The 17660-nt window shown below is 39.2% G+C and overlaps 1 protein-coding gene across 1 annotated transcript; it reads left to right on the top strand.

The window, feature by feature from the left end:
• The first annotated feature begins 1608 nt into the window (after nucleotides 1–1608).
• On the top strand, nucleotides 1609–11073 carry msantd1 (Myb/SANT-like DNA-binding domain containing 1). The gene is made up of 3 exons (XM_041267346.1): nucleotides 1609–2195; nucleotides 7730–8014; nucleotides 9432–11073. Exons 1-3 carry the CDS (start codon nucleotides 1942–1944, stop codon nucleotides 9670–9672), a joined length of 780 nt encoding a protein of 259 aa, XP_041123280.1. The 5' UTR covers nucleotides 1609–1941; the 3' UTR covers nucleotides 9673–11073.
• Nucleotides 11074–17660: the final 6587 nt, after the last annotated feature.

The raw sequence follows: 17660 nt of genomic DNA, 5'->3' as shown, positions 1-17660 counted from the left end.
TAACCAGGTTCAAATCCCAGCTCAGGCACTGACTCACTGTGACCCTGAGCAAGTCACTTAACCTCCTTGTGCTCCATCTTTCGGGTGAGATGTTTTTGTAAGTGACCCTACAGCTGATGCATAGTTGACACACCCTAGTCACGTATCTTGTAAAGCACTTTATGATGGTGGTCCACTATGAAAGGTGCTATATAAAAATAAAGATTATTATTATTATTATTATTATTATTATTATTATTATTATTATTATTATTATTATTATAAAAGACAGCAGAACAATCCTTAACTACATCTAGTATACTTTCAGAATTCAGTGTTAAATATTACTGCTTGGTAAAATGTTTATCCATTAACCTTCATTCACTTCTGACTGTCCAATAAAATGTCACAGTCTGCAAAGTCATCTACTGCACCAGGTTTTGCACAGGTGAATGACTGAAATGCTTAAAGTGCTTTTGAAGAGGCCAACATGCTCTATTGGAATTAGAGGAGTCCTGATTTGGGGGATACTGGAGGTATCAGAAATTGGTGAATCTTAAGGTATCTAGATTAAAGAAATACTGGATTGCCACATTTTATGATTCAGTGTGTCGGCTGGTTTCCTAAATCTGGAAAGTGTGTAGGATGTCTAAAGGGTTGTGTAACATGACAGAAAGAGAAAGGGTTTACATGTGTGGGTTGATGAGAGCAGGAGGCTTGGCAACAATGAGGTGATAATGAGGGCGGGAATTAACATAACAAAGCAAAATAAAATAGAGGATATCTCATCATTATAGGAGAGAATGCTGTTTAACCCATGAGCAATAAGAACATAACAAATGAGAGATGGCAAATATAACACAAAAGACATCTTTTAGAAACTTATCTAAATTGTGACTAGTTTCTTATTACTGAAATATAGGAGTTATAATCCATTGACATAGGATTAATACATTGCTGAGCTTTAAAATACATTTTCAAACTGACCAACATCGGTAACAAATTTTGCAAACTTTTAGCCCAAATATTGAATCTGTAAAAAAAAGTGTGTGTGTGTCTATATATATATATATATATATATATATATATATATATATTATATATATAGATATATATTGTCGTTATTTTCAATTCTACGTGTATTAAATAATCAAACAAAAGTGTTAGGACAGTATAACAGAGTACCAACGATGTATTTAATGTACCAAAATTGCGAACTATAATAGTGTTAACATTTGCAGTAGTTATTTTAAAGTGAGTAGTATGACAGGTTATAAACTTGAAGCGCCTGTATCGGGTACCATAACAATAATAGCTTGTAAGGGCATCTCTTGTGGTAGGGGAGGGGGTGATATTCATAACAGAAAGCAGAATGTATGGTGTTATGTGCAGCAGTTTTATTTAGTAGATCCAATACTACAAATTTACTTTAGACCTACAGACTTTTATTTTTTATTTTTCTCCCCATTAAAATCTTTTAAATGTTTCGTTTTAGAAGGATTTCAATGAATTCCCATGGCAGATACAGGTTGTCAAGGAAACCAATCTCTCTCTCTCTCTCTCTCTCTCTCTCTCTCGCTCTCCCCCCCTCCCCCCAGTTAAGAGCTTTAATCTTGATTTCCTGTCAAGTCTGGCCTACTTTATTGGCTTTCAGCTAAAAGCTTTTTGTTGCAGTGGAGAGCTGTTAGACTGTTACCAAGGAAACTTGACATCATAGTGACGAACTTCCCCACTTAAAAGCTTTTAACCGGATCTCTGAACCACAGAGCTAGGCCCCAACTCCAGGCCTCTTAACTAAAACTGTCTGGGAAAGACTTTGGAGCTGTAGTGTTATAACAAAGCCCTGCTGTCTGGAAGTCTTGGAGGCCTGCTCTTTGTGCAGGTCTTAAAAAAAAAAAAAATGCAGTAGCTTATTTTTTGTTTGCGTGTAGATTTATCTTGAAAGATTTTGCTTTCTGTAAAATGGCTGATGAAGCTAATTTCTGTTATGAAATTTTACCTCAGAATGAAAAACACAGAAGGGCCAGGAACTGGACAGATGCTGAAATGAGGGGTTTGGTGTATGTCTGGGACGAATTTGTTACTGAACTGAAAAAAGCAAAAAGAAATGCTAAAATATATGAAAAAATGTCTAAAAGATTTTTTGAACTTACTGGTGAACACCGTCACAGAGAGGAAATTAAGATGAAAATTACCAACATGACCTTCCAGTACAGGTAAGACACTTTAAGTCTTCTGTTTGCTTTTCAAATATCGTGTATTTAGAGATTTTCAGGTAAGGTCATGGGCCAGGGCCTGTGTTAAATAACTAGACCCTCCTACTCTCAAACACATGGTTGGAGGGAGGAGAGTTTCTGCAGAGTAGAGGCAGGAAACATGCTGTTCTGAAATGCAATCTGCAGAAAGTGATGGATAACTTAAGTCAGAGAAACATCTGAAACAAGTTTAAAAACATTTACTAACAAAATCAGATGTGTTGGGAAAGTGGTTTGTGCAGTACGATGTATGTGTAAATTCTGCTCCATGGTAAGGCAAGCTCTCTCATCCGACAGTAAGATCAGCTTGCGTATGTTTTGGTAAAACTAGTCTTGACAATATCACTAATTTAAATAATAATAATAATAATAATAATAATAATAATAATAATAATAATAATAATAATAATAATAGTAATAATAATCTTAGTCTCTTAAAAATCCTTAAACAAGATGCCCACCCTGGTAAATCGCACATAAGGGATCAATGTATTTAAAGCTGTTATTATGAAACCCTGGTTTAGTTTCACTGATTAAAATGTATTAAAAGTATCAATCTATCTGTGTTAGAGGATTGTAAAATTACAGCTCTCGCACTAAAGCATAGCGCCAATATCGTTGTACAGTGGTATCGGCACTATGCTTTAGTGTGAGAGGGCCTGGGTTCACACCTGCCCTCCACCTGTGTGTGGATTGCCTCACCCTGTGTGATGCACCTGCCTGCGTTAACCGTGATTGCTACAGCATGTATAAATTAACACTACAACACAAATAAGATTCAATCTTAAAGGGATTTCGAGTAAATACTGCTGTTTTGTAAGGATTTCTTTTAACCTGTAGATGGTGGTAATCACATATTCGGTGGAATGGATGAATCGAGACCATCTTAAAGACCATCTTAAACTATTATAAAAGGTCCACATGGTTGCATCCTATCACAAATAAACATGGTTTCGATAAAAATAAGTTTCCTATTTCAAGTGGGTTGCGATTGTGGTCCAGTGTTTGCAGATAGGGGCTTGTTACCAGGAGGTTCCAGGTTTAATCCCAGCTTAGCCACTGAGAGTGGCTTGAGTCGCTCCTTCCCAGGGATCAAACAACATAAGTCGGATAACTTTGTGCTCTCCCCCCAGGCTGCAATAGCTCCAGCTGGAGTTATTTTATTCACATTTTAGCTTTGGCTAAAATTACGAGATGGTTTGTATACTTTAGTAACTGTTATTACTGTATTTGTTGAGAATCTTTTTTTTTTTTCTCATTCTGTTTCTCTGTTTTCACAAAGTGCAGGCCTTTTATAATGCTTGCTCTGGTTTAGATTGCTTACAATCTCTACCACAGTATCTTGATGCCGTTTTGGTGACAGCTTTTGCATCACCATTATGAAAGCTGTTAGTCCATTCTAACAAGCAGGCTTCCCTCAGTCTGGTGTGAGTACTGACTGAGTGGTTTTGCCAGTGGCTTGTACAGGTGGGCATCCATGTACATTGCTAACTGTGAACTGGTGGACCCATATGGCACCGAGGTCACCATACCGACCAGGAGGCTAAGAGTGCTGATTGGCAAGAGGAGCACATGTTGTCCATCGCCGCCTCTGATGTAGGTGAACAGGAGCTGGAGTTCCCGTCTGAGGACGGGGTCAGACAGCAGGCCCCTGTGAGTAAGCTCTTCCTGTCAGCAGAGATTTTACCGCTAATCAAAATGGCCACTGCAGTGTTGCAAGTGTCCTGGCCTAAATAAGATGAGAAAAGGCAGTCAATCTTTGATCAGCCTACTACCTCTCCTGTCCCCCCCCCAGATTTTCTTTTTGAGTTCCAGTCGCCTGCTGTTTCTCGGTCGATGGACGCTCTATATAGGTTGCATCATGCAGAGAAGCTGGACCTGGCCCAATTTCCGCCTGTGGAGGCTTCAATTGCCACTTTGGTAGAGGTGCCTTATGCAGTGCTGCTGTCCAAAGACGCTGTCTGCCCCAACAAGTAGTTCCACGTCTCGGCGATGATCCTCAAGCGTGCCTATTCAGCCAGAGCATTCACCTCACGGCTGGGAATCCACAAAGGAGCTGGTTCGCTTGCTTCCCAGGTGACCACCCCCAGTGCGCAAACCAATGGCAAATTGGCACCCTAGGCCCCAGCAGCCTCAAAGACCATCACAGCCTGCTGCCAGAGGTGGTATTCAGAACTTTAATAAGTTCTTCTGCTAAGAACATGGCAGACCTCAATGGCTCCTATTTCCACATCCCCATAAAACCAGCACACAAGAAGTACCTGCAGTTTGCCTTTCAGAGAACAGCATACAAGTTCCATGCCTTGCCATTTGGCTTCTCTCTAGCTCCCTGTGCTTTCTCAAAGTGCATGGAAGCTATCCTAGCCCCACTGAGACAGAAAGGCATCAGAGTGCTCAATTATCTGGACTGCTGACTTGTTTGTGCCAAGTCTTCAGCACAGGCAGAGGCCCATGTGAAAATTGTCACCAGCTACCTTCAATGGTTGGGCCTTATGGTGAATCATGTGAAGAGCTAGGAGTGTGCTTGAACTCCAGGTTGATGCTGTCCAATCTGTTGGATGGCAGAGTGCAGAGAATAGCTGTCTGTTTAGAGCTCTTTCAGCTCAACAGAGCACTCACGGTGATGACGTTCCAGAGACTTCTGGACTTGATGGGAGCAGCTTCCCAGACCCTTTCATTGGGTTCAACAACAGGGTTTTGGTTTTTCAACCCGCATTGAATCTTGACCGTCTATTGACAGTGTCTCATCGCTGTCTAAAGGTGCTTTCTTGGTGGAAACAGCTGGCCCATCTACACCTCTGTCTAGCACTGGGCAGTGTCACCATAAGGGAGGTTGTCACCACAGATGCGTCCAGCCTGGGATGGGGCGCTGTGTGGAATGGTAGGGGTGCGCAAGGTTTGTGGAACACCCCCTCTTGGCAGAGTCTCCATATAAATCTTTTAGAGCTGCAGGCAGTTTTATATGGCCATTCAGAATTCTTTGTTCGAGGGAGACATGTGCTTGTCCATATATATATACAACACATATATATACATCACAACAGTGGTGACTTACATCAACCACCAGGGTGGCCTTGGGTCACCCAATCTCTATTGTGTGGCCTGTAAGTTTTTGCTCTGGGCACACGAGAACCTCCTGTCCCAAAGATGTCCAAAATTAGAGTCTCAGCTTGCAACAATTTAAAATAAATATTTTAAAATAGCTTACTTGGCCAGATGGCAATTTTACGAGCTTTCCTCCGGGCAAAGTCATTGATTTTAAATCAGACTACTTCATTTCTCCAGAAATATCATTCTCAATAGACAGCATGGCCAGTCCAACTTGATTCTCTTGGCTCATGGTTGAACGAGGTATGTTTTTATGAGTTTGAGCTTGAGTTTGAGAAACTCCTCTGTCCTGATTCCATGCTGACTGGGATTGTTAATAGAATTCAGAGTGTGACCCAGGCATTGGGAAAGACATCAACAAATCCATGGGATAAAATAAGCTGCAAAGCATCTACTGATGATGATTTCTGTAGCTGAAGGTCTGCCAAGCTTGTAAGTTCTTCACACAGTTCAATTCCATCAATGTTGGACCTTCCTTGATGTGTCAAACATGTTTGAAGTTTTTTACACATACTGTGCCACTCTTCCTTATCCAGATCTCTTACATTGTGGATGTCATACAGTACACTGAAGTATCTGCAGTGTTCTTGTAACTGCTCAAAGCGATGCTAAACGAATTGCAAGGCAGTGTCAACCAGAGTGTTGAAGCACTGAACGTGAAATTGCTGTTTTGGATCTAGCACTGCTTGGTCATTGCTCTCATAATCAAACTGCTGCTTCTTGTCGTGTGGTCATTTAACTTTTTCTGCTGGGGATTCCGGTGTATTTCCCATTTCTTCAGCAAGGTCTCTGGCTTTTATTTTGGCATCATTGAATCCTGTTTCACTGTACTTTCTCAGGAATGAACGTGTTGCCTCAACAACTCGGACTGCTGCGCTGACGTCAAGTGATTTACTTTGCAGGACTTTACTGACCTGATTAGTGCGAAACAGGATATCTTGCCACACAATTAGGAATACCTGGAATGTATACTTCTGAAGTTTTTGTGCAAGACATGCGTCAGCACCCTGTTCTTCGGCAATAGCAGTGCGAGCATCATTGGCCTCTCCAATCTGAAACAGTATTGCTTTGGCACTCTCCATTCTCCACTCTGTACTCCCATCATGTTTGAGAGAGAGGTTTTCACATAAGACCCAACATATAGTAGTTGAGCAATTTCCAGCGGTGTGTTGATGCAGAAAATAATGTGTAAATTCTTAACAAAACACCAAAAAAGTGACTCCTTCATTGGAGCTCATAGCTGCATCACCAATGACAAGATTCCAACTATGTCATCCACAAGGAATATAGAAAGCCAAAGGGTTCAGGTTCAGAACTCTACATTGAACACCTAGGATCTTTCCTTTCATATTGAAGCCAAATCCTAACTCCTACAGTCAACAATGTTTAATCCAAGGCTCACAAGTTCTTGCAGAAATGCTTCTGTGAGACCCCAACAAGGAAGCTTAAGAGGTGTTATTTGATTTGAACACAAGAGTTGCTTACAGAAACAAATCAAAGTCACAGACATTTGCTCTTTGTGACTCAAATCGGGTGCACAATCCAAGTTACAGAAAAGTACTTTGCTTCTGTTAAGACGTTTCAGAATTTTGTTTCTCACTTTCCCGGACAGATCTGGACCAGCTCGTTCTGAATGTCCTTGCTCAGGTAGTGATCAGGGATTGTATGTGACGTTGCTTTTTTGTGAGTTTCTCCCTCAGTTTTTTAGCCCTAGCTACTTGTTACTGGGGCCCCGTATGGTAACGTAGAAGACAGCCTCTTGGCTTAGCCTTGTAGCATTCCAGTCGTTCAGCAATCTTGCCCTTGCAGCGGCTTGGTTATACTGACCCATTTGGTAATGGTTACATGGGAATGTTAGGTTATTATCATAACCCTGGTTTCCAGAAATAGAAATTTTAAAATAGAAAAACGTTTTCTATCTATGTAAAAATGTTAATGCGACATGTGCTATGAATTCTATTACTCTCGGTCAAATTGCATTACTAAGTTGTCCATTTCAATGATACAGACCATGCAGTGTGAGATATTGGGGGCTAATGAATTGATTTAAACAGTGTGGATTTAAATCTCGCCACCCTTTTAGATCAATTCAAAAGACCCCTGTGTGTCTTTACAGTATGTACACTGTATTTTATGATTCACACAATAGTTTCATTGCAAGCATTTCCCGGTATGCATCTGAGGTATGTCTTGAGAAATTGTGTTTAAAACTTGGTATGGATATTCCATAGCCTTAGTTCATCCCTGAGTGGTTTGATTATTGAAGGCCATACTGTATGTTGAGAACCTCAACTTCATTTATATCCTGTGTGGGATGTATAGCTACTTGATTACCACGTTTGTGTTAGCATGTCTGTTACCCTTTTCATTTTGTCCTCCTTCAATAGGAAAATGAAATGCACAAGTGATGGAAAGTCGACTCCTTCTGATTGGCCATATTTCAACTCCATTGATAATATACTTGCCAAGGGTTCAGATCCCACCAACATGAACAAGTATGATATAGTGCACTGTGGACCTTCAGCCTCCCATACAGATGCATCCCCATCACTGCCTACCAATTCTCCGCCGCCCCACTTGCCTGAATACACAGGGTCCTCTGAAGAAATAGAAAAATACGATGAGGAAGTGGGTTCACAGAGTTCAATCAGCGCTGTGTCTCTGGAGACAAGGTAATAAAAACTAACCCGCTTGATTTTTTTTTTTTTGAGGACACAACATCGACAATGGATAATTGCAAAGCATATGACATTTTATTTAGATTTCCAGAATGATTTTGACAAAGTCCCGCATAAAAGATTACTTCTCAAAGTGAATGCAGTAGGGATTCAAGGAAATGCATGCACATGGATTAGGGAGTGGTTAACACGTAGAAAACATAAAATACTCATAAGAGAAGAAACCTCAAAATTGAGCGAGATAACCAGTGGAGTACCACAGGGATCAGTATTAGATCCTCTGCTATTCCTAATCTACATTAATGACTTAGATTCTGGTATAGAAAGCAAACTTGTTAAATGTGCAGACAACACAAAAATAGGAGGAGTGGCAAACACCGTTGCAGCAGCAAAGGTCATTCAAATGGGCAGACACATGGCAAATGACATTTAATATAGAAAAGTGTAAGGCACTGCACGCAGGCAATAATAACTGTCCACTATAAATACCATATGGGAGATACTGAAATTGAAGAAGGAATCTATGAAAAAGCTTTATTTAGGACTTTATGTTGACTCAGAAATGACTTCATCTAGACAATGTGGGGAAGCTATAAAAAAGGTCAACAAAATGCTTGGATAAATCGTGAAAAGTGTTGAATTTAAATCAAGGGAAGTAATGCTAAAACTTTACAATGCATTAATAAGACCTCATCAAGAATACTGTATTCAGCTCTGGTCAATCCTGCTATAAAAAGTATGTTGCTGCTCTAAAAGAGTGCAAAGAAGAGCGACCAGAATTATTCCTGGTTTAAAAGGCATGTCATATGCAGACTGCAAAGCACAGAGCCTGTATGTTCTGAATGATAATGAATTGTAGTTTTCACTTTTATAAGTGTTTACTATGGTATATCACAAATGTTAAAAGCACTGCCAAAGTGTAGTGAAGCATAGTGAAGGCACACTAAAAGCATGTTAATGCACACATACTGAAGGTTAAATGTATTAAAACACAGTAAATGCAAAGTAAAAACATGACAAAAGCAGGTAAACTGTAAAACCTATTGTGCAAATTTACTCTGTTAATTTCTTATCAGGGTCTGGTGAAGTATTCTTTCAAGTACAGGTTACCTGAAAATGTGCTTCAGTCTCGCTACCACCAGCACACATTGCAGACTAAACAACTGCAAATGAACTAACTTCAGTCTAAGTGCACGCCAAACTAAATTGCAGGATTGTGGTTTTTAGGTTTTTTTGGTTTTTACAGGACAAGCTCCCCCACCACATTGTTGATTCAGTGTTGATTTTCTGTAACCTCTACTACTGTTCCCCCACTACTCTGACCCCAAGGACCCCTTCTTCTACAGTATATCCCACATTACTTAACTGTTAATCACAGGATAGATATTTTCATGTATTTGTATATTTCCAGATCAGGTCCACTCAAACGAAGGAAAAGGGTCTCCTCCAATCTGAAAAAAAAGAAGCTGAAGGTGATGGAAGCCATGCTGGTTGAGCAGAAGAAGATGAGCAGGGCTGTGGAGGAGACCTGCAGAGAGGTGCGCAGAGTCATGCACCAGCAGAACTTCCTCCAAGTACAGAGTCTGCAGCTCCAAGAGCGCATGATGAACCTGCTAGAGAAAATGATCTCCCCGACTACTCCCCAGAGCTAGCCTCCAACCTCATTGTCAAACAGATTTAATCAAGTGGACACATCTGCATCGATTGTGAGGACTACTTCACTATGCTCACAGAATCCATGTTTGTGGAAGTTTCTCATTTGTTAGAAATGACAGATTCAATTTTATCACCAAGATCTTTGGAAAAAGGGCTGTGATGATAAAGGTGTTTTTAATGCTGTACTGGTTTGAAATGTGTAATGCTTTTGTTGGCAAGTTGTGACATGGCTGAAAGCTATTGCAGAAGCAGACAATAAAATAATTGATATTTCCCCAGTATGATGACTTTCTGAGGACCTAGTATTGCTGTGGATTCCTGTGTTCCCACTCATGGGCTCCTGATCCACAGTCAGCAAGTTGCTGAGCATTCCTGCGAGACTTTGAGCATACCCTAGGTTTGTCTACTTGGTATAACAAGTATAGTAAGCATGAAGAAATGACAGGGCCATCCTTATCAAATTGTTGGTTTGCTGTAACCCGATTTCTAAAGTTGAGTAGGAAGGCTGGAGAGTCAACTGTTTTGCTGTAATAAAAATATGATAAACGAGTGCAGAGAAGAAATCTTTGGGTAGGGATTAAAAGGATGGGTAGGGTTACAGCAAACCAGCATTTAAGTTTAAACATAAGAATCAGCTGATTTAAAAGCAAGTTTACAATATAACTTGGTTTCACCTAATTTGTTAGTCATTGTGTTTAGTTCTTGTTGTAAATAACATAAAGACTAATGTGAAAATAATAATAAAATAATAACAAGCCTACCCCCTATACTGTAAGTAAATCACGCAATCCTTCAGTCACTGGCCTCTTCTTAATAATGCAATCAATCAGACTACATAGGTTAGAAATTTGTTATCATGCTGCTTTGGAACGCTACAAATATTTTATTTTTGACATGAAAAACAATGGTTTATAGGCCTAGTATATATAGTAGGCCATTCTGCTGTTTATTGAGGATCATAGGACTATGTTTTATTGACTTATTGCCTAAAAAAAGCCCAAAAAAAGAAGCTATTTCAGAATGCCAAAGTATTTTAAAAGATGCAACTTCTTTTGATTCTCATTGTTCTGGAAATGAAAATAATCCTGCCTCTGTGAGCATATTAGCAGTTCTACGTTTGATACTTTGTCTTTTAAATGTGTGTTAGTTACCAATCCCTGCTAGACATCTACATATAAAAAATTATGCAGTATATATTTTTTAGTACATGAAAACCTGTGCTGTGACTGACCTCTTTCCACCGTGATTGTATTGCATTTATCGCCAGCCAGATTAACACCCCTTTTTACATCATTAAAATAGACCGCTGTTACTTAAAGGACTGTGTTTATCTAATCTGTCAGTAAATTCATAAGATATGTGTGTGTGTGTGTGTGTGTGTCTATATATATACAGTACTGTGCAAAAGTTTTAGGCAGGTGTGAAAAAATGCTGTAAAGTAAGAATGCTTTCAAAAATAGACATGTTAATAGTTTATATTTATCAATTAACAAAATGCAAAGTGAGTGAACAGAAGAAAAATCTACATCAAGTCAATATTTGGTGTGACCACCCTTTGCCTTCAAAACAGCATCAATTCTTCTAGGTACACTTGCACACAGTTTTTGAAGGAACTCGGCAGGTAAGCTGGCCCAAACATCTTGGAGAACTAACCACATTTCTTCTGTGGATTTAGGCAGCCTCAGTTGCTTCTCTCTCTTCATGTAATCCCAGACCGACTCGATGATGTTGAGATCAGGGCTCTATGGGGGCCATACCATCACTTCCAGGACTCCTTGTTCTTCTTTACGCTGAAGATAGTTCTTAATGACTTTCGCTGTATGTTTGGGGTCGTTGTCATGCTGCAGAATAAATTTGGGGCCAATCAGATGCCTCCGTGATGGTATTGCATGATGGATAAGTATCTGCCTGTACTTCTCAGCATTGAGGAGATCATTAATTCTGACCAAATCCCCAACTCCATTTGCAGAAATTCAGCCCCAAACTTGCAAGGAACCTCCACCATGCTTCACTGTTTCCTGCAGACACTCATTAGTGTACCGCTCTCCAGCCCTTCGGCTAACAAACTGCCTTCTGCTACAGCCAAATATTTTAAATTTTGACTCATCAGTCCAGAGCACCTGCTGCCATTTTTCTGCACCCCAGTTCCTGTGTTTTTGTGCATAGTTGAGTCGCTTGGCCTTGTTTCCACGTCAGAGGTATGGCTTTTTGGCCGCAAGTCTTCCATGAAGTCCACTTCTGACCAGACTTCTCCGGACAGTAGATGGGTGTACCAGAGTCCCATTGTTTTCTGCCAATTCTAAGCTGATGGCACTGCTGGACATCTTCCGATTGCGAAGGGAAGTAAGCATGATGTGTTTTTCATCTGCTGCAGTAAGTCTACTTGGCCGACCACTGCGTCTACGGTCCTCAACGTTGTCTGTTTCTTTGTGCTTCTTCAAAAGAGCTTGGACAGCTATCTGGGAACCCATGTCTGCCTTGAAATTTCTGTCTGGGAGAGACCTTGCTGATGAATTATAACTACCTTGTGTTTTGTTGCTGTGTTCAGTCTTGCCATGGTGTATGACTTTTGACAGTAAACTGCCTTCAGCAACCTCACCTTGTTAGCTAAGTTTGCCTATTCCTCACCCAGTTTTATTCCTCCTACACAGCTGTTTCTGTTTCAGTTAATGGTTGTGTTTCAACCTACATACTGAATTGATGATCAGTAGCACCTGTTTGGTATAATTGTTTAATCATACACCTGACTATATGTCTACAAAATCCCTGACTTTGTGCAAGTGTACCTAGAAGAATTAATGCTGTTTTGAAGGCAAAGGTTGGTCACAGCAAATATGGATTTGATGTAGATTTTTCTTCTGTTCACTCACTTTGCATTTTGTTAATTGATAAATATAATCTATAAAAATATCTTTTTGAAAGCATTTTTACTTTACAGCATTTTTTCACACCTGCCTAAAACTTTGCACACACACACACTGTATTTTACCTTGAAGTATGTGACAACACAACAATTTCAGGATGTGTGACCACAACATAGTTTTAAAAAGTCACTTCCACCCATGGAACTATTATATTGTTGTTTTGTTTTAAAACTGTAAACAAATTTATCAGAAAGTATCGCAACGTTCCAATAATAAAGCAACAACGTGGTTTAAGTATTATTAATAACTTCTGTCATTTGTGTTAATTCATAAGAAATTAGTAAAATGTCACCTGTCAAACAGTAAAGTATTTATAGCACTGGTTTAAGAAGCCTAAATATACAGCCACCTGTTTAATAAAAATGAAATTCCTTTAAGATTGTTACCTGCGACCAGGTATGATAAATCCTTCCTGTACACGGAAGCTTTCAAGAAAGCTAGCTGAGAGTTATAATTTAATCTTGCTGTATTCCATTTTTCAAGCTATTAAATATATAAAGTAAAATGCTTTATTCAGTTGGGAAATATTAATGGGTTTATTTAGATAAAAGCCAAAATTCTTAAAATGAACTACCAGTAGGATTTTATTTGTTATATAACAGTGAAAACATTCTCGCCCTGAACTGGGAACGAACCATTGATTGTACATCAGCCTGAGTATTACACAACACTGTTCATAGACTTAAGATGCTGTTATAATACTAATGCAACACAGATTTGTTTTTGATTGACTGAAGAGTAGTTATTAACTACTGGGGCAGGCGTGCTTCTCATCTAGCTGCACTAATTTGACATCAAAACAGTAAATAAAAATGACATTCCCTTGTACATAATTAGGGAAAGCTATACATTCTAATAATGGTGTTTCCTTTCTTGAACTCTAGAATGGATTTCCTTGTGCTGCTTCTGTCTTGCAACATGTAACTCTTCAGCTACTTAGCTCTTGGTTCAGTGCTCAACAGCTTTTTTTATGGCCTGCTCACTATTAATGTATTTTTGACTACATTTAATCGATTTCGGAATACATGTAGACATTACTGTCGCCCACATCCTTATCTCCACTGTATCTGAAAACAATCTGGATATACTTTGAATCTGCCAGTAAGAATGAAATTACCTCACACAAAGCTAATGCCAAGCTCTCGGTTCCTTTGCCAAACAAGGATCCATGATAATTCTTTGCTAAATGAACTTCTTACTGCATACTTTACCCTTCGAAGCTCTCTGCTTCATCAGAAACCAGACCTTATTGGCTTTCTTTTTTGTTTCCATTCCACCATGGTGGTTTCGGCAGCAGATACACAAACACAGCAGCAGGAGGTAAGGATGTCTTCTGCAAGGTCTTCTGTAGCACAGGGAAGCAAAATGAAAATGTAAACAAGCATACCTTAACCTCCCCCTATGCTGGTTTAGTTCTAATGGACATAATGACATTTTAAACATAATGCCCAACATTTCTGAAACTTGTAAAGTTTTTTTTTTTTTTTTAAACTAAATGGTCATAGTTTTTTTTTTTTTTTTTTTTAGAAATACAAGCTTTTAAAAAAAACTTAAATCAGGTTTCATTTGATGTTATTTGTAGTTGAGGGTGTCATTTAAAAAGCTGGTCTACCACCCCACTCACACTTGTGGTTTAAGCTGACCCAGAGCCAAATTATCTCATTTAAACTAGAAAGGAAGGGGGGAGAAATCAACAAAAAAACAGAAGGGAGACCGCATCAAAACAAGAACAACAACTCAGGTAAGACAACCATTAAATGTATTTATCTAAATGCTAGAAGTATCAGAAACAAAATTCTAGAACTTGAAGCTACTGCACTAACAGGTAACTATGATGTGATAGGTGTTACAGAAACGTGGTTGTCTGAGAGTGATGGGGACGAATTTAATATTTGTGGGTATACACTGTATAGGAAAGACAGGCAGGACAGAAGAGGAGGAGGGGTAGCGCTATACATAAGAAACAGTCTTGAAGCCCAGGTGTTAAACCTGGACAAAGAAAATAAAACCGAATCAATATGGGTCAGAATAACGGACAAAAATTCAAAAGGCATAATAATAGGAGCATGCTATAGACCGCCAGATTCAGATGGTGAGCACAATAATCTGTTATACAATGACATTAGAAATGTGTGTAGCAAAGGAGAAGCCATACTAATGGGGGATTTCAACTTCCCCCAAATAAAATGGGAAAACCCGGTGGGTAGCGCGAAGGATGAAATAGAAATGGTGGAAATGACAAATGACTGCTTCCTAACACAATTTGTGAAGGCACCCACTAGAGGGGAGGCATGCCTTGATTTAGTCTTTTCAAATAACGAGGATAGAATAACTAAAACAGAGGTCAGAGAACCACTGGCAAACTCAGACCACAACATGGTCTCATTTGAAGTGTTTTTTAAATCCCCAAAAGTAATGACTAAAGCTAAGGTTTACAATTTTAGAAAAGCAAACTATGAAGGTATGAAACAGAGACTAACAGAAGTAGATTGGAGTAAAATAGAGAAAACACCCACAGAAGAAGGATTGTTGTTCTTCAAAAATGTAGTACTAGAGGCACAAAACAATTATATCCCTAAAGTAGACAAATCTAAATGTAAAACAAAATTGCCAAAATGGTTTAATAGATCAATTAAAAAAAATATTCAGCGAAAAAAGGCACTTTACAGAGCATTAAAAAAGGACCAAAAAGAAAGTACGCAGAAAGAGTACACAGAACTGCAAACGCAAGTCAAAAAGGAAGTTAGAAAGGCCAAGAGAGAAATAGAAATGAACATTGCTAAGGGAGCTAAAACCAATTCCAAAATGTTCTTCCAATATTACAACAGCAAGAGAACATTCAAAGAGGAGATTAAATGTTTAAGAGATACAAATGGCAAAATCGTAGATGAAGAAAAAAAAATAGCAAATATGTTAAATGATTACTTTTCACAAGTTTTTACAAAGGAAGATACTGACAACATGCCCCACATGTCATCCAGTTCCTATCCAGTTTTAAATAACTTTAGCATAACTGAGGCAGAAGTGTTAAAGGGACTAGGAGCTCTTAAAATAAACAAATCCCCTGGGCCGGATGAGATCCTCCCAGTAGTACTCAAAGAAATGAAAGAAGTAATTTACAAACCGCTAACCAAGATCATGCAGCAGTCTCTTGACACAGGGGTGGTACCGACAGACTGGAAAATTGCAAACGTAATACCGATCCACAAAAAGGGAAACAAAACTGAACCAGGTAACTACAGACCAGTAAGCCTGACTTCTATTATATGCAAACTTATGGAAACTATAATAAGATCCAAAATGGAAAATTACCTATATGGTAACAGGGTACTGGGAGACAGTCAACATGGTTTTAGGAAAGGGAGATCGTGCCTAACTAACTTGCTTGATTTTTTTGAGGATGCAACATCGATAATGGATAATTGCAAAGCATATGACATGGTTTATTTAGATTTCCAGAAAGCTTTTGACAAAGTCCCGCACAAAAGATTAATTCTCAAACTGAACGCAGTTGGGATTCAAGGAAACACATGTACATGGATTAGGGAGTGGTTAACATGTAGAAAACAGAAAGTACTGATTAGAGGAAAAACCTCAGAATGGAGTGTGGTAACCAGCGGTGTACCACAGGGATCAGTATTAGGTCCTCTGCTATTCCTAATCTACATTAATGATTTAGATTCTGGTATAGTAAGCAAACTTGTTAAATTTGCAGACGACACAAAAGTAGGAGGAGTGGCAAACACTGTTGCAGCAGCAAAGGTCATTCAAAATGATCTAGACAAGATTCAGAACTGGGCAGACACATGGCAAATGACATTTAATAGAGAAAAGTGTAAGGTACTGCACGCAGGAAATAAAAATGTACATTATAAATATCATATGGGAGATATTGAAATTGGAGAAGGAATCTATGAAAAAGACCTAGGAGTTTTTGTTGACTCAGAAATGTCTTCATCTAGACAATGTGGGGAAGCTATAAAAAAGGCTAACAAGATGCTCGGATACATTGTGAAAAGCGTTGAATTTAAATCAAGGGAAGTAATGTTAAAACTGTACAATGCACTTGTAAGACCTCATCTTGAATATTGTGTGCAGTTCTGGTCACCTCGCTATAAAAAAGATATTGCTGCTCTAGAAAGAGTGCAAAGAAGAGCGACCAGAATTATTCCGGGCTTAAAAGGCATGTCATATGCAGACAGGCTAAAAGAATTGAATCTGTTCAGTCTTGAACAAAGAAGACTACGTGGCGACCTAATTCAAGCATTCAAAATTCTAAAAGGTATTGACAGTGTCGACCCAAGGGACTTTTTCAGCCTGAAAAAAGAAACAAGGACCAGGGGTCACAAATGGAGTTTAGAAAAAGGGGCATTCGGAACAGAAAATAGGAGACACTTTTTTACACAGAGAATTGTGAGGGTCTGGAATCAACTCCCCAGTAATGTTGTTGAAGCTGACACCCTGGGATCCTTCAAGAAGCTGCTTGATGAGATTTTGGGATCAATAAGCTACTAACAACCAAACGAGCAAGATGGGCCGAATGGCCTCCTCTCGTTTGTAAACTTTCTTATGTTCTTATGTTCTTATGAGTGAACGCTGGTAAAATCAAAAGGCGACTCTGGGCCGGGTGAAATTTAGCTTTTTGATGCGGCCTAAAGTACCAATGCCGCCTCAGGGCCGGCCTTAACGCGTCAGTGCGGTGACGTAGCTCAAACCACTCCCCTACTAGGTCGAGCGTAGTAGATCAAACAATGTCGGTTTTAAGAGGTAGCAGCTGGGACGATGCAGAAATTAACCCTTAGCGGTCTATTTGTTCAGCGCTTGTCAGGCACGTTGGGTCCAATTTATTTTCACACGAGCCGTTTGAAATATTTTTTTTTCCCCCCAGAGTAAAGCAGGTTTAAAAGGTATTGAATCGCAAAAGTACAGTCCTGCATCTACAGCCAAGCCCCAACCCTTGTTCATTTTATCACCAAACTCCTCAATAATACGATCCAAGTCATTATTTTATTATTATAGCATCTCAAAATGCTCTGCAAAGGTCTGTGATATTCTTATCT

Source organism: Polyodon spathula, chromosome 1, assembly GCF_017654505.1.
Source record: "Polyodon spathula isolate WHYD16114869_AA chromosome 1, ASM1765450v1, whole genome shotgun sequence".
NCBI classification, from domain to species: Eukaryota; Metazoa; Chordata; class Actinopteri; order Acipenseriformes; family Polyodontidae; genus Polyodon; species Polyodon spathula.
Note: the sequence above shows the minus strand (reverse complement) of the source record. Positions and strands in the feature narration are given on the sequence as shown.